The sequence below is a fragment of the Artemia franciscana genome, chromosome 12 (assembly GCF_032884065.1).
Source record: "Artemia franciscana chromosome 12, ASM3288406v1, whole genome shotgun sequence".
Classification (NCBI taxonomy): domain Eukaryota; kingdom Metazoa; phylum Arthropoda; class Branchiopoda; order Anostraca; family Artemiidae; genus Artemia; species Artemia franciscana.
In genome coordinates, this window is record NC_088874.1 from 38051263 (window position 1) to 38076252 (window position 24990).

Consider the following 24990-nt stretch of genomic DNA (forward strand, 5'->3'; position numbering starts at 1 on the left):
ATACAATCTAACTAAACAAGAGAAAACAAAAACAAAAAGGCAAACTAAATAATACACAATGAATTCCGTTATCAGACATAAAAAAAAATCCACATATTTTTTTTTTAAAATAAGATTATAACCCCAAATCCAAACGTTTAGTTTTTCTTATGTATTTCAGTAAAATATTTCTAACATTCCTAAATTTAAAAATCAAATCAAGATTAAACGGAAAAGGAACATTGATACTATAAAGGTGAAATATTAATTCTAAACGTTCACGAGCATAAATAGGGCACTCAAAAAGAAAATGGGAACAAGTTTCATTTACACCGCAAAGGCACAACTCCGTATCAATTTTGTTTATTCGGTGAAGAAAGAAATTTAGCCTGCAATGACCCGTAATAATCTGCGTTAGATGGTAGGAGGGCTGAACTTTGCAAACAGCTAATAAATCTTCTGTTGAAGCAAAAAAGCGAATTGACCAAGAACTAACTTTATTCTTAAATTCTTCATACCATCGTCCGTAAAGTATATTTTTCAATGCCTTTCTATTAATATGAAAGGTTGAAGTATGGATTTCTCGTACTGTCGAAAGGCCTAAGATATCTACTAATGATTCATCAGTGAAAGTACTATGATTGGATGAGCGTTTAGAAAGGGGGAATTCAGGAGAAGTGAAATTTGGCCAGTGACTTGGACGGCCTTTTTTCGCATAGCGCAATGTCGCTAGCTCAGTCGCTCGGAAAGAAATTGGCAGTACCCCAGCAATGGCCGTAATTACGTCATTTTGGGCAGAACGGAAAGATTTTGAGATTATTATCATTCAGGTTCTTTGAGCAGACTGTAGCATTTGTAAAATATTTTTCTTTCTAAGAGCTGAAAACCAAACTGATACCCCATACAAAATTGTACTTTCTATAACTGATTTATATAATTTTCTTAAAGCTTGTGGTTTGAGACCCCATGTCATCTTCGCTGCACAAAGGAGTCTCGTCGAATACTGCTTTGCAGCAGTAACTCGGGAAGAGACATGATCAGTCCATAAAAGTTTCCTATCTAAAATAATTCCTAAGTAACGGACTTTTTGTTGTATATTAATTTTTTCTCCTCCAAAAAAAAGATTTACAACAGGAACTTTGTGTTTGTTTGTGAACAATACAGCTTCTGTTTTACGTTGGTCGAAAGTAAGTTTGTTTTCTGCAGCCCACACTTCAAACTTCTGAAATATTTTTTCCGCCAAATTTTCTAAAAACAGAATATTTTTACCTGTTAAAATTACAGTGACATCGTCAGCATATGCCTGAATCGTACAATTTTCACCAAAATCCATTTCTAAAAGGTCATTTATGTTGATTAACCATAAAAAAGGAGACAAAATTGATCCTTGCGGACAAGACTTTTCCAACTTCCGGGATACATCTTTTCCATATGATACCGTCCTATCTGATAAAAAACTTTTCACTAATCTTAACAATTGAGTTGGGCATTTCTTATCCTTGAGCTTTTTTAAAATACCTGGATGCCATGCATTGTCGAATGCTCCTTTAATGTCAAAAAAAAGGCAAAGTGTGAATTTCTTTTCCTCTTTATTTTTCTCAATAACGCTTACCATATTGTCAACTGCATCTATTGTACTTTTACCCTTGCAAAACCCAAATTGTCTTTTAGAAACCCAACAATTATCCAAACTAAGTTTATCTAATCTATTCATAATAATCCGTTCAAAAATTTTTCCGATGTTTGACAACAAGCTAATCGGGCGATAAGAACCGGGGTTACCATCATTAGTTTTCCCTTTTTTAAGAATTACTATAATATTTGCTTGTTTCCAAAATACGAATAAAGCATAATTATGACTTAACGTAAAGGGTGAAAATTAGGGGCTTAAGGCCTTTTCTTACTAAAAATTTAATTATCTACATGCATGTTTTAGGTTTTAATTACTCTAAAAAGAAACTAGAAATTTCATTTAAAATTTATATATTTAATTTTTTATTATTTTATATATCATATTTGGGATATTTCTAAATATGGTGCGGATGCTGCTTCTCTTAACACCTTGTTCTTTACATAAAGGAATAGCTGTTATACAAATTTTCAAACCTGAAATTCCGAACAATGAAACGAAAATCCTTAGTGAAACTGAAATTTGGAACTAAAATCCCAAACTCTGAAACCTAAAGCATTTTGGCTCTGAAACTAAAATGCTTCATGATTTGCTTGATAGTATTGCTTGATAGCTTTGCTTGATAGTATTTTGGCCGTATTCCATGTAAAATTGTGGCTTTCTAGTATCGTGGCAAATATTAAACCTGTGCTGTGGTCTTTTTCAAGTGCCCTAGTAGGGGTCATTCTTTAAAGAACTATTTGGTCTATGTGTGTTTCTTTTTCTTTTGACTAAATTGAATACAACAGTTGGTCAAAAGATCTTAAGAGTGGCGCTCTTTGAGAGTGGGTCATTTTTTTTAAAAGTCAAATGTTGGGAGAGAACATTAACAAAGTGATGAAAATATATATAGATCGCTTACAATATTTTTCAGAAAAAAAATAGATAAGTCATGTTTAATTAGATGGCAGCTTAAAATCTTTACTCTTGGTTTGGTAAATTTTGAATTTTATGGTTCAATTTTTGTCAGGAGTGCACCATTTTGGAAGTGTTTTCAGGACTTTAAAAATTTTTCATCTCTTTAAACTTTCTTGCTTGTTTATTTAAAATGAACAGATTATAAGTGTTTTAAATAAGAACAAAAATGAATATTTCGTGTGGATAGATAATAGTTATTTATGGAAAAAAAAACAGAAGGCCAACAGAAGGCATGACAGTAAAGAGAAATGATCCAAACAGACATGACACTTAGTACACATTAAGTAAAAGAATGATTTTTCTATAGAAACTAAGGAGCAACATTAAAAAACAAAAACGAACAAAAATTATTCCGCATATGAAAGGGGCTGCCCCCTTCTTTATACCCCTTTCTTCCCGCTACATTTTCCTATTACTTTCTATAAAGGTTCTAATTATAATTAAACGGCTGTTGTTTTCAGGAATCGTTCTAAAGAATTGGACAAGACATCGAACTTTAGGAACAAAAAAGTCAAACTTAGGAGTGAGGTATGGACAAGGGGGCAACACCTCTCGTATACGTAAAAATTTCTGTTCGCTTTAAATTTTAAATGTCTCTCTTTACTTTTAGTATAAAAAAGTTATTTTGTTAAATTTATCTGAAGGTTTTATGAGAGTTAGGATATTTGGACATTAAAACCGTCGGTGTCCACGACGCACCAGTTGGAGGAAGCTGCCATCACCCTCTACGCTGAGCCACACTCGGAAGGAGACATAAGTCAAGTAAGTCAAGTAAACTTACTTAATGAATCACCGTCCTTCCTTGATAATAACTGATTTGCACCTACACATCAATGTATATAAATTTTTAAATAGGAAGTATATCAGCTTAGTTAAGTAAAGCTTTAAATTAAGCGTCAGAAAATTTTTTTATACAATGAGAAAAAAGAATCCACACTGGAGTGCTCTTTTCAGGCTTAATTTGAATGAGTAGACATGAAGGGTTATCTTATATTATCAGAAGGATTATCTAATATTTTGAAAATAATAGTTAAATTTTTTTAAGATTACTTACCTTTTGGGGTGTTGTATTCACCTTGTTTAAAAAAGAGGAAAAGTTTTTTAGGCTCGCAGCTAATGAAGGACAACGTTAAACTTATTGAACTTTATATAATTGAAGTCAGCATATAAAACCAATTCTTTGGTTGAACTACTTCTTGTCAACATTTATTTTTTTGAGTTTCTCTAAGAAACTCTCTAAGTTTCTCTAAGAGATAATAAATATTATATCTAAGGAGATAATATTTACTGTAATATTAAGGAAATAATATCCGTTGAGATAATCACGAACTGTTTGATAACATCATTCACTTCCATTCACAACTAACTGGGGCTTTTATCATATTTCCTAAAGCTTAAGAAGCCGTCTCTTAAAACTTTCAGTGATAGTAACCCACATTTCAGATGGGACACACTTCGCACATCCACAAAATCAATCAGTCCATGATTCATAACCCACCTTAAGAATTCTTTTTCAAAATGCGGTTATTCGGTATCTTAAGTGATCACCCAATCTTGTCCATTATAAACGGTTTTAGATTCACGGCCTAACTACTTAAAAATTGTTCGGTGGCATTCTTGTAACTTGTAGAGCTTAGATAAAAGATCGGTGTAAGCAAAAGAAAAGTAAGAGCTGTCACCCACTTTCCTGAAAATGTTAGAAAAACCATTCAACATCTTTCGCTTTGTGCTGGAGACGCAGCTAGTCAATTTTAATGAACTTAGATGATCAGAAAGCGTGATCTCTTTTTTTTTATTAAATGGAGCAGAATTTCCCATTTTAAAATTCAGTAAAGGGCAGTTCCTAAAATTGTGCTAGTATACCTGTTAGGAAAACTCTACAAAAAAGGTTAAAAGAAATACTATTGAGCGATTTGGTAGCTTCAATATCTCCCTGTGGTGGTACATGCTTTGACTGATAAGCTTGCCGACGAAAGTGATCCAAAGTTTCGTTGTCTTTTCAATAAAATTTCAGGGTCGAACCATATCGCAAGAGTTCCTGATGCTGGTTTGTCCCCTGAGAGAATTCGCTAATGATCCCTTAATCTTTATATTGATCAGTCGACGCCAAGGCTCGCAAAATAATTTTAAGGTATTGTATCCTCTTTAATTCAATAGGGTTTCCTCGAGTCTCTTTGACTTAACAGTAAATTTTCAAGAATCTGCTTATTCCCTTCTTTGGCTACCGTGTCTGATTAGTTTGAGCCCTCCAAATATGTTTCAACCTTTCTTTAAATGCCTTCAATATCTATATGGGGGTAGCGTAATAATATTTTTGTGGTGCTTCTGAAAACAGTATGCACAGACAGGGGCCTTCTAGTAATGATTTTAGTCACTGTCTAGTCGCTGACTGTTCTGTCCAGCGTTTGACTATAGGGTAGAGTACTTCCCAGTCTAATCTGCCCATACGCAATAGACTAAAACCAATAAAAGCTGGATAATATTGCCCAGGGGATAAATCCCCTAGGAAATATGAAGCACTTACCATGTGGTAAGCTCTATCCCAAGTGGGGAAAAGAAGTTTTCTTACTAGTACCATATCTGAGGATCAAGTTGCGCTTGGTGCTGATGGTTTATCGGTGCTTAATAACGTTCCTCCTTCTTTTAATGAAGGAACATTACTTGCCCAAGTCAGTCCGAACCAAGTGAATATCGTTTTCTTGTAATGGGGAATAGCAATAGTGTTCACCTTTTCAAAACGAAGGAAGGCTCTTCTATAAGGAGAAAAAAGATAGGCAACATATATCTTGAAATACTGTCCCTGAGGGAGGCGCAAATTTCCCAGTGGCTATTGAAGCTAGGTTATTACTCATTTTGCCCATTTTCCTTTCTGAACAGAGGGAGTGACAATGTGTCTTCTGCGGTAGGAGTCTCAACCCAGTTTTGCGAGTCCACTCATAATAATAATAATAATAATAAATTTTCCATCCAAGAATTGGATGGAAATTACATAGCCATATTAAAGTTTCGGAAAAACCGGAATTAAATTTTTGACGACAAAGATCTCCAAATAAGGTTGTGGAGTTTTTGGTAGTTTTGGTTGCCGAAAAAAAGAAAAAGAAACTGGGGTAAGAAATAACTAGAAGCAAGCTATAATGGAGCAGAAAAAAATTATGAAAAGATTTGAATATTTATAATGTTAAGCCGGCTAAGGTTTAATTTCAGATTAGAATATGCATAAAGACACAAATGAATCAAAGTTTCTTTATTGTAAGTTTTATTAGTAATTCTCAAATTGCAGCTAACTTAAAAAAAATTATCCAACTGACTTACTCTCTTGTTAGCCCTGGAACCAGTGAAACTAAACGCAATTATTGAATCCTTTGACACACAATTTATCTAATTTATTATTATTATTAGAAACAACATCTTCCTTACGATTATTTCAAAGGGGATTGTCCTAATTCCTTCACCGGTAGCTAGTCTGTAGCATACTAAGAAATAGAAATACTCCAAAGGATTTCCAGTTAACAATCCTACTGACTTGCTCACAGGAAAATCGATATAGAAAAAAAGACGCCGTGACAAAATTTTTAATACAACCCATTATTCAGTTGCGAATAGTTCAACACAATGTCACCATAGAGAAACAGTTGGCTTACCTATAGAATATGCTGTAATTCAAACACTTCTCGTCTTTTTATTGGCTTAAAATCTTTAATGACAATCCAATCACCTTTTAAAAAGGTTGAATTATTTGTCTTTCTAAAAATTGTGTTTTATCGTCAGTCTTGATTTGTTGCTCTACATTTATTTAGTACATCTTGAGCCTTAGTTTGGCTGGTCTTAAAAAAAAACATGGCTATTTCAAACTATTTTTAAATAGGTAATGAGGCATAAGTAAGCAGTGGCTCAACCCGAGAGTAATTGTAGATTTAAAATAAATTTGATAGAAGTTAGAACAACAAAAGAATTGACTTTTTATGCTAATTTGACTTATTAGAATTTCCTTGAAAAGTTACGACCATGAGAAAATTTGCCAGATTTTCAAAAGAGGGTGAAACAGCTCAGAAATACAAGCGGTCTTGATGAGAATCACAGCATCGGTATTAGTATATCAAAGAACCGTTCTGTTAAGGTCTTCAGATCCTGTCCACAGAAACGTAGATTTTTCTTCTTTCTTTCCTCAAAAGAAAGGTCACGGACGCGTGTTTTTTTTTTTAATTTGTCCTTTGTCGTTGTTTTTCCTACTTGTTTTCTTGGTTTCTCCAAGAATGATCTCATCAAGCCGATGAAGCTGCTTTGAAGCTGATGATTCAATGGAATTTTCGAGAAATTGTGTTTATTGATATAGTACTTATCTGATATAGCACTCATGTATATAGAAGCTAATTAGAACCGGTTTCTTTGTTAGTTTCTTTCAGCTTAGCGTGGGACAAACAAATACAAGTGACAAATCAGATGGGGAATTTATAATCTGGGCTATATATTTGCACATTAGGGGGGTGGGGGTAAAGCATTTGGACAGAGTAAAGTTAGAAAATAATTTTTACTGCATAATATGTAGAAAAATTCTAGCTAGCACATTTTGCATGCAGACAAAATTTATTGAATGTATAGGTGCATTTGCATGCTGGCAAAACCTATGAATGTATTGGTATTTGAATAAACGAAAAAAACCTATTTGAATATTTCAGCCCTATCTCTAAGGGCTGTTTTCAGCAAAGAAAACAATAATCAATAACGCTCTTACAATAACAGTTCCAAGTTATAAATCCATTTTTTAAAATAACCTAGCAATCATTACTTCTTAACGAAAAGTTTAGCCAAGACTTTGTAAATAAAAGCAAACATTTTACAAGCTAAAAAGGTTCATACATTTCACTAACTGTATTCATTAAAAATTGGAATAATTTCTTATTGCAATGTTTGTCTTCTCTGCAGCTAATCTTGTAGTTCTTTTGGGATTTTGGTTGTTTTTATTGGTTCCTATTTTGTTTTATTTTGAATGAGATTATTTTCTATAATTAATTTTTGTGTTCATTGGGTTGAGTGTGTATTCTCCCAAGTCTCTATTTAAGGATGTATTATTATTTAATTTTCGTTTGATTTCGATTGCCTCGCGGACTGTTAATAGAGACTTAGGTGAATGCAGATTCAACCCTATGTACACAAAATTAATTATAGAAAATAATCTAGTCTCTCTCTCTCTCTTTCTTTCTGTGCCTGTGTGTTCAAGCGAATGTTGGCATGTCTCTGTGTCTGTCTTTGTGTGTTTGTGCGTCTAATTCTGTGCGTTGGTAATTTTTTTTCTCTCTCACTCTCCCTGTCTTTCTGTCTTACTCTCTCTCTCTCTCTCTCTCTCTCTCTATCTAATTTCCCTCTAAAAAAGGTGTTGATATAAGTGGTCTTTCCCACGATTATACTGATACAAACGGTTACGCTATGCATATGGTTGGTAAATGTTTGGTGTTGGTAAATTTTTTTCTCTCTCCCTCTCTTTCTCTTTCTCTGTCCCTCTAATTTCCCTCTAAAAAAAGTGTTAATATAAGTGGTCTTTCCCATGATTATGCTGATACAAGCGGTTACGCTTTGGATATGTTAATATGTGCGGTCAAATAAAGTTCAATATTAAATCATAAATTCTATTAGTTTATTTCAATTTAAATAAAACGGTTTACTTAAGTAATTATTCCTCTGATTAAGCTGATTCTACTTGACTATTTGAATTCAAATTTGAATATGATTTGAATTCAGTGAATGCTGAATATATTCAAATGAGGCTCAGGGTATGTGCATTTTGAATTACATTTGAATTCAGTGAAGGTTAAATATACGCAAATGAGGCTTAGGGTAAATGCAAATGGTGTACCGCACTTATTATGAAAAATCCTTAGAGCTTCACCCTTGCCAGCCGGCCCCGTCTGTCCACCACTACTCATATATTCTACATGTGTCTTAGAACAGACCTATAGGTAAAACATACATAAATCAATGCTTTTCTTCATTCTCTTCTTTTGTCTGAATTTTCGGCTGGCTGCTCAATTTTAAATATGGGTAGAATTCTCCTGGGTGGAATGGTTGGGGAAAAGGATTTTCAGAAGTGACGGAAATCTACTGGTGGTATACGCTGTATTCCTTAAATTTCAACACGAGTCTCGTATCCAACTATCCAGAACTGCATCTCAAACATCTGTGTCAGATGTATAGTCCAGGACTTTTTGGGTCCTGATATGTCATGAGTCTCATATCCGACCTGGAAAAAATTGCAATATAAACAAAAATTGTACCAAGATGGTCAGAAAAAAATTCTGTCCAGGATACAAAAAGTCCCTGTAAATCCAAAAGGGGGGAGTACCCAAAAAACAGGGGAAAAGTAAAAATGCGGAGAAAATTGGGAAAACTGCCGAACATCCCCAGAAAATATTTCAAAATGAGTTCTGAGGTTTTCCCATACGCTGATCCTGAAACTGGCATCTAAAATTTAGTATAGAATAAAAGTACTACGGAAAATGGGGGAACAGAGGGAAATAAAAAATACAGGGTAGGAATAGAAAGCACTTTGAAATATGTTTTCTGGGGTCTCTACCTTCTGATCCCGAGACTGACATCTAAAATGAAATAAAGAACATGAGCCCACGGGGGAAAAGGGGGAAAGATTGGGAAGAAAAGGGACAATTGAAGTCAGGGGTAGAAATCAGTTTGAAATGTGTTATTTGGGGTTTTCCTATCTGCTGATCACAAAACTGACACCTAAAATGAAGGAAAGTAAGCAAGAACCATGAAAACTTAACAAAACCGGAGGAAATAATGGAAAAGGGGAAGGGATGCCTGACTCCTGAGCCAGATGCTAATGGCTAATAAGTAGACCTATGGACAAAATATTTCGCTTAAGTATCAAACTTTTACTTTCTTGAATCACAGACATTTCTTGCAACCATTTGAATTGCTAAAAATAAAGAAAACAGCCACTTGGCAGTGATCACAGTGCAAAACTCCAGCTATTATAGGTAAAATTTGCACTTTCGAAGGCAATGTCGTTGAACAAAAAACTAAAAAAAGAACTTCAGTAACTATGGGTAAAATCTATACTTTTTAAGGCAGTATATTTGACTTGAAAAACACAGCATTCATATCACTAGTCAAGCTCCTTGTTTTCGACAATCTCGTTGTCCCTGTGAGTGTCCAACGACACTCAAAAGAGTCTGAGGTGCGGGTAACAAATCGGTCATCGCAGGTTAACATTTATGGTCTCTGAGGACCCAACCCTAGTCAGCCGGGTCGAGGTTAGCTGGTTCCCCTTTCCAACAGGATACCTGGAGGCGCACGCGCTGGGAGTGGAATGAAGCTGCAGCTTCGGTTGGCGGAAGCCTTTCAGGCTTAACAAACGCCTTAGTATTAGGCGACGAAACTTTTTCCAAGAAAATTCTATGTTGTAGCTTAGTGTTTGGTCGTGCTTTATACAAGCTGAGGAGAAGATATTCACCCGCTTTGACAATTTCATCTTTGGACAATAGTTCATCCAGAACCACTTCGCATTTTTTTTCCTGAACACTTCGCTCTTCTTCAAAAGAGGTAGCACACCTTGCTTTCAAAGTCCAAAAACTCGTGAGGTTGTGTCACATCCCAAGAGTGCGTGTCCTACCAGAATTAGCCTGGATACTTCTCCCACTTTTTTGGCACTTCGTTGAGGCACCAGAATCGTGCTATCGCTTCTTTGGCGTTCGTTGACGAATCGAATTAAAGTGTTTCTGCATTAGGCGGAAGGTGATAAAAGAATAGAATCAGAAGGTTAGTGTCGTAAGAACTATTGTTTCAGAGTTTTCTGCTTTCATTACGGCAGTCTTCACGAATAGATAGTCAGCATCGTCCTTCGCATGGACGACTTCAAATCCTTTTGCTCTGAGTTTTTCCCCGATGTAGCTTATAATTCGCTGTTTGTTCTGATTGCTCAAAAACTCTTCCTTCTTTTTCTGGAGCTTCATCCCTAAACTGAAATCGATAAATTGATGCTGGCTTATCTTACACCTTTGGTTGTTCGTAACATTTTTCGTGGTTGGACCAGCGGTCTATCCATCGAAGACAACTTCGATGGTACAGCGTTGAGTACCGAAACTAACATAGCTGTCACAGATTGAATCATAAGTATCTCCAATCTTCCAAGGTACTTGCTGAAGCAGCCAACCTCCGTCAACTACACTGACATGATCTGACACTGGCAGGTGGTGAATCAAGTCCGTTTTTGCTTCATTCCATATTGCTTTTGCTAGTTCAGGTTTGTCTGGCTGGCGCATTATGCCTGAAAAAATCTCGTCGTACCTTCATTTATCCTTCTACTATATCACACGTGTAAGTATCCACGCAGATTTGGAACTATTGGATCCGCTAGATGTTATTTCGTCAGGAAGTCCACGGTGACTAGTCTATCTTGCTTCTCTTAGTGAATGTCGAATTAGAACAGGATTATGTTGAAGATCCCTCGCACTTGTTCATAACGGCGAGGAATACGGAACAATGTAATTTCAGTATCTTTCCATATTTCTTTCTCCAGTTTTTTTTTGCCATTTCCAAACCTTTGGGGCAGCTGAACCTCTATAGATCTCCTTTATTTGTTATCGTACTTTGTTTTAGATGTGAATTTTATAATCAGTCGATTTTTTTATATTATTTTATTTCTCAATTTCGTAATCACCAGATAGGAATACCCCAGAAAATATCTTTCAAACCGCTTTCAACCCCTACCCTGTATTGTTCTCTTTTCTCCCCTCTTTCCCCTGTTCCCCCTTTCTCCGTAGTACTTTTTTTCTATACTGAATCTTAGATGTTAATTTCGTAATCAGCGTATGTGAAAACCCCAGCAAACTCGCTTTAAACTATTTTCTGGGCATGTTCGGCATTTTCCCCATTTTCTCCTGCATTTCCCCCTTTACCCCTGTTTTTCGGGTACTCGCCACACTCGGATTTATGGGGACTTTTAGTATGCTGTACAGAATTTTTTCTGATCATTTTGATACCATTTTCGGACCATTTTCGGGTTTGAACCTTTTTTGAGCTAAAAGTCCTGGACTAGTAGTTTTTAGTTTCACGCAAATTTAGAGCAGCCCCAAATTTTGAAAGGAGCGGACCCAGAACGTCCTAAGAAGATGGAAGTGACTTAATTAAGTAAGTAGATAAAACTATTCCTGAAATGATTTTTCTTCTTATTTTTTTACTCCATGTAGAGCACCAGAATTATCCGGCAATTTTGGTTCTTTTTCTATGATAACATAATTATATATTCCTGCTTTCGTTGACGGTTTTTATCATATTTTTCAAGAGATATTTTACTCCGATTTTTCGAAACAAATGAACTACGATGTCACTTGATCCCCAATTAGAGAGCGGGATTTCCCTGAGGTCATTTCTGTCAGATTATGGGAAAATCCTGCGCCAAAATATGCGTAAAAAGTGGGATAGAATTTCGAAAAAAGATTAAAGAGCCATATTAAAGTTTGTAACTAACAAAAATTAACACATATAAGAAATAAAAGTTCAAACGAAACTAAATTACTATTAATAAAGAAATGAAACCAAAACTGGACAAAACTTACACCAAACAACGAATTTAAAACTCGGGATCAACATAATTGTCTTTACGAAGTTTGATACTCTCCCCCCTCCCCCCCCCCCACTTCTTCAAATACACCCAAAGACTAAAGGTTGAAATACCCTAGTCACTTGAATTAAAAGGTTTACTTAGCCAGTTGGATTTCTTCCAGATTTGATACAAAGCATTTAGAATGAAAAAAAAGTGATGCAAGTTAACGGCATTTCATACTATAACAACAGATTAATTTTTAAAAATATGATAATACTAGCAAAAGATATTCCTAGTAGTATGAACAATATTTTGACTCTTCTTCCTAATTCATAAGATCAATGGAATTAAAGAGCGAAAAGTAAACTTTAAAATAAACATCTTCGACTTCTTCATCATAAATATAAAAACTTCAAAATGAACTTAAAAAAACCTGACATCTTGCACTTTACTGAAAACTAATCCCAAAAAAACTAAATGTTCTCTTAGGAACAGATAATTCCATTAGCAGTCTGCAGAAATTGAAAGACAAATTTATTAGCCTTAAAAGACGAGTAATTTGGCAGTGTTATGGGCAAACACTCCCAAAAGGGCAAGTAATCGTTGTGAAAATTAAGTTATTGAATGCAAAATACCGTAGAACACTATTGCAGAGGTTTCAAGCAACATTCTTCACAGATCCGAAATTTTGCCTTTTTTAGAAAAATAATCACGGGTGTTTGTTAAGGCACAGTTAATGAATAAAAAAGCATTGTTTCACCAACCACGAAATGTATAACTTTCAGTATGGAATTATAAATCTCTAAAAAGTTGAAACAAACTCAGTTTTCAGTTAGCTCTAGTTTTTAGAATTCTACAAATGTTGGAGAAGATCGCAAACCAGTTAACTTGTTTTACAAATATGTTAGACTTAATATGCGTAGCAATAATTGTTGTGACTTTCAAATTTCAACTTCTTTTTCTACTTCTGTGATAAAACCTTTGTTTTCAAGTTAATTTCCACTCATTTCTTTTAGCTTAAAATTACACAATAAACCTTACAAAAGAAATTTGTATAATATCCAGCTGCCTTTAAAGGAAAATTTTTCTTTCAATAGAGTTCAAAATAGCAGAGCTACATAAAGTAATCGTCCTATTAAAAATTTTAAGGTAAGGGAAATCTATCTAGCATCTCCTAGTTTCAGTTTTTTGAGTTTTCTTTTCTTCTTCTGTGGGATGTATTTTCATGATGTGAGAGTGAAATTATGAAGAGTAATTTTAATTTTGAAATACTTCAGTCTCTAGTCTTTTGGAATATTGTGCGCCATTGCTATTCTTTTTAAAACATCGAAATCAAATTAGCAGAAACTTGACTATGTTTCCATAAGATAAGATTTACTGAAAAAAGCCTGTGGGCCATCAAACAGTTCGTGGTAACGAACTGTAGTAAGGAGCGACCCGGCTCAATAGTAACCAAAACTTTAAAAGAGGGAATTTTGATACCAATAGCTAAATCGAAAGAATTGCATTTTAATGCTGATTTTAAATATATAAGTTTCATCAAGTTTAGTCTTACCCATCAAAAGTTACGAGCCTCAGAAAATTTGTGTTATTTTAGAAAATAGGGGAAAACACCCCCTAAAAGTCATAGAATCATAACGAACATCACACCATCAGATTTAGCGTATCAGAGAACCCTACTGTAGGAGTTTCAAGCTCCTATCTACAAAAATGTGGAATTTTGTATTTTTTGCCAGAAGGCCAATCACGCATGCGTGTTTGTTCCGGGGGTAATCATATCGACCCAGTTGTCCTAGAATGCTGCGATAGGGCTCATTCTAACGGAAATAAAAGGTTCTAGTGCCCTTTTTAAATGACCAAAAAAATTGGAGGGCATCTAGGCCCCCTTCCACGCTAATTATTTTCCCAAAGTCAACGGATCAAAATTCTGAGATAGCCATTTTATTCAACGTAGTCAAAATACCTTCTAACTATGTCTTTGGGGACGACATACTCTCCCATAGTCCCCGTGGGAGGGGCTACAAGTTACAAACTTTGACCAGTGCTTACATATAGTAATGGTTATTGGGAAGTGTACAAGCGTTTTCAGGAGGATTTTTTTTTGGGGGAGGGGTTGAGAAGAGGGGGATATGTTGGGGGAACTTTCCATCGAGGAGTTCGTCATGGGGGAAGAAAATTTCCATGAAGGTGAGTGCAGGATTTACTAGCATTATTAAAAAAAACAATGAAAAAATAAATAGAAAGAAAGAAAGAAAGAAATTTTATTTGAGCCCTACGGCCATACACAACATGATTTAATAATACACTGCACAGAACACACACTCAAATATAAAACAATAGTTATTTTCATTCACTCGGGCTCGACTGAGCCTCTCCCGCCTTTTCCACATATCGTGCCATTTTGCATATGGTTCCAGGCATCGAAGACCTCAGGATATCAGAAAGCAGCACCAACCGATGGTCCCCCCAAATTTCATCCCTAAAACTTTCAAGCTCCTGGCGCTCCATGAGGAAATGGCCTAAATTATTATCCTCTTTTCCGCAATACCCACACTTACCATTTGTACCCTTATTTTTTTTAATTTCTGTCCCCTATGTACTGGAAGGCAATTTCCCCTCAACTGGATCCATGATTTTAAATATCTAAAAGGTAAATTTACCTTAAAATAATATTCTTCCCCAAAAATTTCTTTTACTTTACTATATTCCTTCAGTGTTTCCGACGAACGTACTAAACAACCCCACTCTTGTATCTCTTGGTCTTTCAATCTCTGCATAATTTCTGGAAGGCATTGTGTGTTTCCGGGTCCGTTTCCTTCCATCCACAAATAAGAGAGGCCTAGTTTGTCAAGAGATTTCTCGATTTGTTGAGTCCAAGTAGTTTTCCTATTAATTCGAAGCAAATCATTATAAGCTTGTTCAGCCAATCGGTCCTCAGGAAGTTGGGTTAATATCAGCCAAAACTTAAATACTTGATAAAGCCGGTGCAATTTCAATGAGAAGATGCCGAAGTCTCCTTTGATTAGCTGGTTATGTGTTGTCTGGTGCAGCCCGAAGAGTCTTTTGTAGTATCTAAACTGGACTGATTCTAGCTTCTCCGTGGCCTCCAGGCCCCATAGCTCAGCTCCGTAATGGATTGCCGGTTTAATTTTCGAATCAAATATTTGCTTAAACATTTTTAACGACTTCGACTTTTTCACTAGGTCATTACGTAATATTGCACCCACTGCTGCTTTCCCTCGCTTTGACATTTCGCTCACATGTTCCTTCCAACTGCAGTTAGGTGTCAGGGTAAATCCCAGATATTTCGCCTTTTCCACTACCTTAATATCTCGTCCTTAGAACCGAAATTTCCCGTTCTCGACCAAATTTCCTTCTTCCTCCTTTATTGAAGATCATTATCTCCGTCTTCCCGAGGTTTAGACGTAGTTTCTTCGGTTCAAGGTATTCTGCCATCAGGTCAATTAAAATTTGTAGTTCACGAGCTGTTTTCGCTACTAATGCCATGTCGTCGGCGAACAGCAGAGCTGAGATCATTTTGTTGCCGAGCTTAACGGTTGGGGCCCATCTTTTCTCCAAGAATTCTACGATGTCATTTACGGATATTCCGAATAGCCGAGGTGACAGGGCACTTCCTTGTTTAACACCTCTTGTCTGTTCAAATATCCTTGAATGTCCTTTTCCAAACACTCTAACGACTGCTTTTGTACTTCCATACATATTAGCTACCAGCTGTGCAAAATGACCTGGTAGTCCAATTTTAATTAATTCCATTATCAGTAATTCCCTACCCACGCTATCGAAAGCTTTTTGGAGGTCTAAAAAAGCCACAAAAAATTTATTTTTTCCTCTTCCATATTTTTCAGAAAGGGCATGCAGTACAAACATTCTGTTTAAATATGAAAAGTTTTTTTTCAGCTGGAAGTAAGGAGCAGCATTAAAACTTAAACAAACAGAAATTATTACCCATATGAAGGGGCTCACCTCCTCCTATATAATACTTCGCTCTTTACGCTAAAGTATTTTTAGTAATTTCAACTATTTATTTTACGGCTTTTGTGATTCAGGGGTCATTCTTAATGAATTGGGACAAAATCTAAGCTTTAGTGTAAAGAGCGAGGTACTGACGAGGGGGTGGACTCCCTCATATATGCAATAAAAACATGAGACTATAAAAGTTCTTTACGTAAGCTAATTTATAAGTTACGTATATCTTTTAATAATAAAAAGATTCGTAAAAAATTAAAACTTCTAGTCGCCTTTTTAATTCACCAAAAATTGGAGGGCAACTAGGCTTCCTCCCCCGATTTTTTTTCTCAAAATCATTCAATCAAAATTATGAGGAAGTCATTTAGCCAAAAAAGTAAATATAAAAATTTCGTTTTAATTATTCCTCTGCGGAGAACCAAAATCAAAACATGCATTGATTCAAAAACGTTCAAAAATTAAATAAAAAAGCAAGTTTTTTAACTGAAAGTAAGGAGCGACATTAAAACTTAAAACGAACAGAAATTACTTCGTATATGAAAGGGACTGCTTCCTCATCATCGCCACGCTCTTTACGCTAAACTTTTTTACTGTTTTCAAAAGAAGAGTTGAGAGAAAGAGTGAAACTTTAGCGTAAAGAGCGGGGCGTTGATGAGGAAACAGCCCCTTTCATATACGAAGTAATTTCTGTTCGTTTTAAGTTTTAATGTCGCTCCTTACTTTCAGTTAAAACAAACTTTTTTTTTTTTTATTTAATAGCAACAAAGAATGCAGTCTGCAAACACAGCCCGGGGATAAAATGCAACTTTGGATAATCGAAATCAAAGAAAGAAAATAAAAAAAGAATAACAAAAAGACAAAACAGAAACACACCAAGTTTCAGCATATTAACCAACAAACACCAATCATAATAAAATTCAAATCCTTAAAAACCGTAACAAGCTATCCCCTCAAACATGATTCCCTATGTTTAATCCCTAAGCAAAGAAACACAAATTTGTTTAAAATCACATGTGCTCAGTTAACTTGAATTCACTTCCAAACACTCGTCCAAAACATCATTCCGCAACTCAGACAGCACTTTACACTCGGATACAAAATGAAATAAGTTCTCATTCCCATATTCACATATGGAAACCTTCGGTAAATAATGTCCTAAAATTTTATTTAAAAAAAGTTTTATTCAACTGAAAGTAAGAAGCAATATTAAAACTTAAAACGAACAGATATTATTACGTATATAAAGGAGTTCACCCCCTTGTCAATACCTTACTCTTTTCGCTAAAGTTTGAATTTTGTTCCAATTCTTTATGAATGACCGTTGAAACACAAAGGATTTAATTAAAATAGATAGTTTTAATTTAAGTACTAAAAAACTGTTGCGTAAAGAGCAAAATATTGACAAGGGATAAGCCCCCTCACATATGTAATAAATTTTTGTTCCTTTTAAGTTTTAATGTTGCTCCTTACTTTGAGTTGAAAAAACTTATTTTTGTTTAGTTTCTGATCGTTTTTCTTTTAAATAATGCTGGTAAATCCGGCACCCCCTTCATGGAAAATTCATTTTCCCCATGAAAAACTCCTCCATGGAGAGATCATCCCACATAACCTTCTCCCCCGACCCCCCAACAAAAAAATCCTTCAAACGTCTGTATTTTTCCCAACAATCAATACCATGTATAAACAATGGACAAAGCTCACCACTTGCAGCCCTTCCCCCACGGACTGCGGCGGATTAAGTCATCCTCAAAGACATTGTTATTAGATTTCTCGACTATGCTGAACAAAATGACCATCCCAAAATTATGATCGGGTGACTATGGGAAAAAATAAGCGTAGGAGGGGGCCTATTTGGCCTCCAATTTCGGGCATTTATCAAGAGCATTATTACTTTTAATATTCATTTTAATGAGCCCTCTTGCAATATTCCAGAACCTCTGGGTTGATACGGTCACTCCTGAGAAGAAAAAGGCAAAAATCAAATAAACACGCATCTGTGATCTTTCTTCTGGCAAAAAATACAAAATTCCACATTTTTTCAGATATGAGGTTGAAACTCTGCTGTAAGGTTCTCGAATACGCTGAATCTGATGGAAAGATCTCCATTAAGATTCTATGACTTTTAGGGGTACGTTGTCCCCGGAATGATTTAGAGAAAAAAATATTAAAAAACTTTAAAAATGTTGCTCGTCTTAAGTTTCGACTTCATTCTTCGCTTTGGGTAAGTAATTGTTTTGAATTAGTTTTCCTTATTTTTAGTATTAAAAAACTTCAAAAACAGGGGCCCTTTACACTTCCTAACGTGTTCTACCTTAATATTTATACAAATATAACGCCATCTTAGCCTTATCATCAAGTAAACAAGTGAGCCTAATTATTGGAAAAAACTGCAAAAATGTACTATACTTCCTGTTTCACTACGTTTGCTCATGCCAAATTGTTCCCCTGATAGGTAAAGGTCTTTTACTTCCTAAAATCTATAAATTTATAGTAAGATATTCTTGCATTTCTTATCTTTAATCTTTCACTAGAAACAGGAAAATTTCCAGAGCAACTAGAGACTGCAAAGGTAATACCTTTTTATGAAGTTGGTTGCAAAAAAGAAATCGAAAACTGCAGGCCGATATCTATTCTTCCCTTATTCTCAAAGCTGCTGGAGAAAATAGTACACAGACGGATTTATTCTTTCCTACAAAATAATGAATTATTAAGAGAAGCTCAGACGCATTTTCAGCACCCGTGTGTTGCTTGGAAATGTACTGTAACCGAATGTGGAACTGAACCACACTGACCTCTAAGATTAATTACAACAACGAAGATTACAATCAACGAGGCTAAGTGACTAAACTGAAAGTGGAAAATTCAACCAAACTACAAGCTGGCTTTCCTCAGTGAGAAACTTTCTTATATAAGTAAACAATACGTCGGTGAAAGTAATCTTCATTATTATGCTGAAGGTTGTAACAAAATCTTGGTTTTCCTTCAGCAGAAAGCTTTCAGATCAAATATATTTACAAAAAACATAACAAGAGAAAATAATATTGCAACACTAAAGGTAACAAGGGGATCAACTAAGGTTTCATCTTTGCAACATCGTCAACAAGCAGGTCGTAGTCGAATTTGTTTTATTAAATCCTCCTCTGCAAATATCAAAAGGGGGTGACTGAGACGATCATCTCCTGTTGTAGACCGAAGGTAGTCTTTCACTATTTCTAGGCTGGGAAACAAACGCTCATTGCTTGCTTTTGTCACAGGAAATGTGGCAGCAATACGAAGTACTTTAATTACTTCTGAGTAAGCCACTGGTAATGTCTCAAGACGGTCGACAATGTATAGGAAGTTTTCCAGCTCTTTCTCCTCATCGAGCAGTAAACGTTTGGCAATACAAGCTTGAGATTCAAAAAGAATGCTGTCGATATCCTACTCGCCATAAAGAGCAGAAAAACGCTTGAGCAACTCTCTTTCCATAAACTTGGTCAAGCTTGGATCCAAGGCTTCGAGTGTGCTCAGCACTGGCAAGTTATCTGTGAGCCTTCTGTCGAATTCGCCTTGTAGACGATCGAAATTCTCAAAGTACGCTCGCTTCATTTCATCCGCCAAAGTTGTTGTCCGATTGCCAGATTCGATGAAGTTCTTTCCTAGCGTCAAAGTTGTTACAAATTGTTTCATATGCTTGGTGATCTTTTGAGTTATTTGAGATCGTCCTTTCTGACCAACAGAGGAGGGTCTAGTCACGGGATCATTCATAACAGGTACTACTATTTCGAGCGCCGTCAAATTCTTTAGCCTTCTCGAAAATCGATACGAATGAAGCATCTGAACACAGGTCGGTGAGTTCGCTTCTTATGGCCTGAATCAGGGTGCGCAATCAGGAAATAACCAATTCGACGGCCTGGAGCTGCTGAGACAGCGAGTTCGTCACTCACATAGTTGCTTTTACGTAGTGAAATCGGAAGATAACAAGGAACGATTCCATCTTCTTCTGGTGCCCAGCTGCCTCTGGCCGCCGTCGGCTCCCTCGCTTACAGCAGACAGTACAGCTAAAATGCGTTCATATCGGAGTCTAGTCGTCGATATAGATCGATACCAGTGAGACCATCATGTGGCATCACTTCTTTCTAGCTCCCGAAATGGCAGTTCGGCAGCTTTTTGGGCCTCAATAAACAACTGATGCCGAGTGTTGTTGTTGAAAATGAATGTGTATAGAGTCTAGACCAATGAAAAAAAAAGAAACAACAGTGCCGACAGATTCAACGCAGCTCACAATGACCATATTTAGCTTATGTGTATGGCATTGAATGTAAATTGCCGGTGGCGATTTCACCCTCAAAGGAGATTGAACACCGGAGAATGGTCCGCTCATTACACTTGCTCCGTCGTAGCACTGTGCGACACAGTAGTTCCAATCGAGTCCAATTCCTGTCACTGTGTCATGAATGAAATTTGATAGACTTTCAGCATCCAGGCTCTTCATGTGATAGCATCCGATCGGTTTTTCTTTTACTTTTCCTTCGTCGAAGCATCTAAGAAGAATTGAAAGCTGCTCTTTCTTCGAGTTGTCCTTCGTTTCGTCGACCAGAACAGCACAGTAATTGGAGCTTTTTAATTCTTTCATTATCGTGCGCTGAAGCCTGGAACCGATCACCGAAATAAGATCGTTCTGGTATTCATGGGATGTGTAGTGACCGTACCGTCTCTGCAGCTTGTAGAAGAGCGTAGGAGAGTACTCTGCGAGAAGCTTGCACGTCTCGACAAAATTACCCTTGTTTGCCGAGAATTCTGTTTCGCTGTGCCCCCTAAAGGCAGTGCCGAGTTGCCCCAATAGAGCTATTACTTTTAATTAGGCTTTTACGTGCTCTCTGTTCTCCTTGTTACTGTCTGCCGTTAAAACAGACGCGATTGGCTGCATCTTCATGGTTTTTATGGCTTTGAACTTTGTCCATGAAACTGCACTGTCTTTGTGGCGGTCACTTCTAGTATGCTGTTCGAGAAAGGTAGAGATGTCTTTCCATCTTGTCACGCCGACGTCTATGATAGGTCTAGACCCGTACCTCTGCCCGGGAAGAGTAGAAGTGCCGGCAAAGTGTCTGCAGCAGAAGGAGTGACCAGAATGATCCTGGAAGGAGTACTTCAGCCACGGGTGCTTTTCATAATATGAAGCATTGAATGACCGTTTCGGCTTACCGTTTGCTGTCACTTGTGCAGGGTATTGTACTAGTTTTGGTTGGGATGGTTGATCGAGAGAGGACGAAGAAAGGTCCTTAGGGCCACTGGACTGGCAATGCGCTTCCTCTTGAGGCATTATTTTGCCAAAACTGAGGCTCTGGCAGACCTGCGACAGGCGTAGTGGTTTCCCGGGGTGTCGCATTTCCTGCTTGCTCGATCTGAGGGACCGTCACTTCATTTGAAGAAGACGAAACGTCACCGATGGTTTGTTCAGATGCTGAATTACACACCTGAAAGAAAGTATGCACATTAGTTTGACTTCTAACTAGTGTAACACCCCTACTACTTTAGCCTATTCTTTTTCAAATCAATTTTCGTGGATTTTTTGTAGCTTCAGTCACGTTCTAATCACGTTATAGGCTTATTTGCGTTCTCGTAGTGGCGTTCTAGTATAGCTCGAAGATTGTTTGTCGATGCTGACTTCTTGATATTCATAATTCAGAAACTGAAAATGTTGCGGAAGCTACTCTTTTCGGATATATCTAAGTGGTGGATTGATAATCTGACCGCTAAACAGATTCAGAATGTTGGCCCAAGTGGCAAAACGTGTGTCGTGACTACAGCAACTTGAACCCGGCTCTAGTCTAGACTAGAGCAGATACTATCATTATTCAGAACAATTATCGTTAGTCAGATAATTCTTTGTTCAAGTCGGAGAAAATCCGTCGTTACTAATTTAAACCACAAGCCAGCCAACTTAGGCAAATTTGCATCCCAATTTATTGATTTCTGTAACTAATTGCCATGAAACTAGAGCCTCTAGTCTCAAAAAAAATATATTTGACGTAGTTCTATAACTCTTCATAGGATGTACTACTCAATGCGTCTTTCTGTGCCACTCATTAGTACAGGACACTCCAACTCGACTCTTTGAACCTAAATGGAAGAAGGCAGGAGTTTGTGAGCCGTGTTGCTCATGAATGAAAAAAAAAATCACGAAAAATCCTTTTCCACGCAAATTCAGTTCTTTCCGTCCGCGGAACTGTTAGTGGCACAGAAAACTGAAACCCGAAAGAACACAAACACAGATTTGCTCTTACTTGCTGAACCGGTTCACACGGTGACGGTTTCTATTAATCCATTTACTCAGAGAAGACTAATTTTCTGCCTCTTTCTCCTTCTTCAAGGCTGCCAATTCTCGCTTTTGAGCTCCAGAAAACTCATGATAACAGACAAATAAGATGTTGAATCGACAAGATCACAAACAATTCTCTCTCTTAAATTCCAATCCTTTTCCGACCCAGTTTTCACTAGGATAATGACTTTATACTAACTAATGCTAATGTCTATTAATACCTTAAGGCTTAATGGTCAATAGCAAAGAGTGTAATTACCCCAAGGGTCGTCAGGTAATTACACTCTTTGGTGAATAGGTTAATGGTTAATAGGCGTGCAGTAATTTCAAATCAATTGGACAGAATGGATTATGTTGGACATAATGGATTATTATGGCCGACAAAGGCCCCTTTGTGGTGGAAGCTTGGGCCCCCTGGAAAATCTGGGGTGGGCATTTGTCCACCCCTGCCCCCCCCCCTAAATGGCGCCTCTGGGATATACCAATGTCTGTTTTTATTGATGTCCGTAAAGCTTTTGAAACCGTGGATTTTACCATGTTGAAATCACTAGGTATTCATAGAAATTGCTTAGAATGGTTTAAAAGCTACCTAACAGTGAGATCGCTTAAAGTTGTAATTAATAATATTATGTCTTCGGCGTTTTCGGTTAGGTCCGGGGTACCTCAAGGGTCAATGCTCAGTCCATTATTATATTTAGTGTATGTTGATTCCATGTGTTTTTACCTGAAGAAAGCCTGCACTATATCGTTTTCTGATGACACTGCTTTGAATTTATTTGGAAATTGTATAGATGAGTTAGTAAGTAAAGCAAATCGTGTACTGGAAAGGCTCGAAGTGTTCATTAATGTAAGCTTTCTATGTGTTAATGTTAATATGACATTTATGATGACTTACAGTAGTGTGCTCTCCTGTTGATTTAAATGGCCTGGCTGCACTGTACGGAAAGCCTGTTCAGCAGGCTGGTAAACTGTGTTACCTAGGATTCATAGTGGATTGAGATCTGTCGTGTAGAAATCATAGTGAATCTGTTTCTGCTAAGATTACCCATGGTGTAGGCATACTTTGACGTTTTAAACATTTCCTGCCACAGAAGATTCTTCTTACACTTTATTATTCATTAATCTAGCTGTATATACCTTACGATTGCTTTATCCGGAGTATGAATTTTTTTTACTAATTATAAGCGAGTGCAGTTCTTCAGAATAAAGTGATTACGATTACTGGTAAATATGTTAAAGAGGTTCATGAAACTAGTGCTTGTTATATATCCCTGTATCTGTTAAATGTTGGACAAATTAGAGGTTTTCAAGCTTCTATATTTGTTTATTAGTGTATGAATGATCTAGTCCCTGCAGTTTTTAAGAAGTTTTATTGTTTGAATAGCCAAGTGCATGATTATGAAACGAGAAGTAGTGATGATATAGCAACTGAGAAAACAGGTACAGTTAGCTCAGCATTTACGGTATGATATATGGGTCAGCTTATTTGGAATAAGGTGAGAGTGAGTATTAGGATGTCTGAACACCTGCTTTCATTAAAAAAAAATAAGAGATCATTTGTTAGAAAGTAATTTATATTTTTTAAGGGGGAAAGCAGGGAGTGTGGTATAGGACAATTTTTGGACTGTTATACTTTTTTGTTGGGGGGTTGAATAATATGTTGTTTGTCTCAATGAAAGAGATTTATTTGAATACTGAGTTGATTATGGCTGTTTTGTAATTTGTAATGGAATATATATTTTTACTTGTTACTTCCAGACGTCTAAAAAATGTAAAGTTTTTCATAGTGCGGCAACATTTTGTAAAAGATGTGTTTTGGTTTTGTATGTGGAGATAATAAAAAAATAAAATAATATTAAAACTTTCAAAATGAATAAGAATACACTTTCTAAATCTTCAAATAGGACAGAAATCGAATCATTGAAAAACAAAAAATCATTTAAAACAAGGTTGTTTTTTTTTGTTGAGAAACATGAAAAGATATCATCTAAAGAGAAAATAAAACTTAGTGCTTTTCGTAATAAGGTTTGTACTTAGCTGGATAGGTCAAATCGGCTGTAATTTAGTCATAAAAGTTAATAGGGGAGATGTGACCATCTCTAGGAGTCATTTAATTGTTTCAATTTTTACGTCCAATATTTAAATTAAAACTCAAATACAGCTCCAAATGCTTTTAATTGTAACTAAAACGACTAGTGAGCGCTGATAACGTCTTATTCTTTCCGTTTTGGACTCAAATACTAACCCACAAATGTAAAACTGCCTCTATGTACAGCTTGTACATATGTACAAACTGTACATAGTTTGTACAGTATAATGTATAATGGTAATGTAAAATGTATAATGGTAATGTTAATGGTAAATGTAAAACCATGCTGACTTCTCGCCGTTTCACTTTCCTAAATATTTCTTTTAATCGATATGTACAAACTGTACATAGTTTGTACAGTATAATGTATAATGGTAATGTAAAATATATAATGGTAATGGTAATGGTAAATGTAAAATAATGCTGACTTCTCGCCGTTTCACTTTTCTAAATATTTCTTTTAATCGATATGTACAAACTGTACATAGTTT

At 36.2% G+C, this 24990-nt stretch overlaps 2 protein-coding genes across 5 annotated transcripts in view; both read right to left on the reverse strand.

Annotated features, from left to right (window-relative positions):
• LOC136034082 (two pore potassium channel protein sup-9-like) overlaps nt 1–24990 on the reverse strand; it is a 212877-nt gene that overhangs the window by 101049 nt on the left and 86838 nt on the right. The window contains exon 1 of one of the 4 annotated variants that reach the window (XM_065715204.1): nt 5984–6079. The exons of 2 other annotated variants lie outside the window; for them this stretch is intronic. The gene's annotated coding sequence lies outside the window, so the exon portion shown is untranslated. Of the gene's footprint in view, nt 1–5878; nt 6080–24990 lie in introns of those variants that run through there. One more of the 4 variants, XM_065715203.1, reaches the window with a different exon arrangement.
• LOC136034209 (uncharacterized) lies at nt 8170–15436 on the reverse strand. Its single transcript, XM_065715377.1, has 2 exons — nt 14783–15436; nt 8170–8801 (listed from the first exon to the last, which is right to left on the reverse strand). The coding sequence occupies exons 1-2, from the start codon at nt 15371–15373 to the stop codon at nt 8685–8687; spliced, it is 708 nt and encodes a 235-aa protein (XP_065571449.1). The 5' UTR covers nt 15374–15436; the 3' UTR covers nt 8170–8684.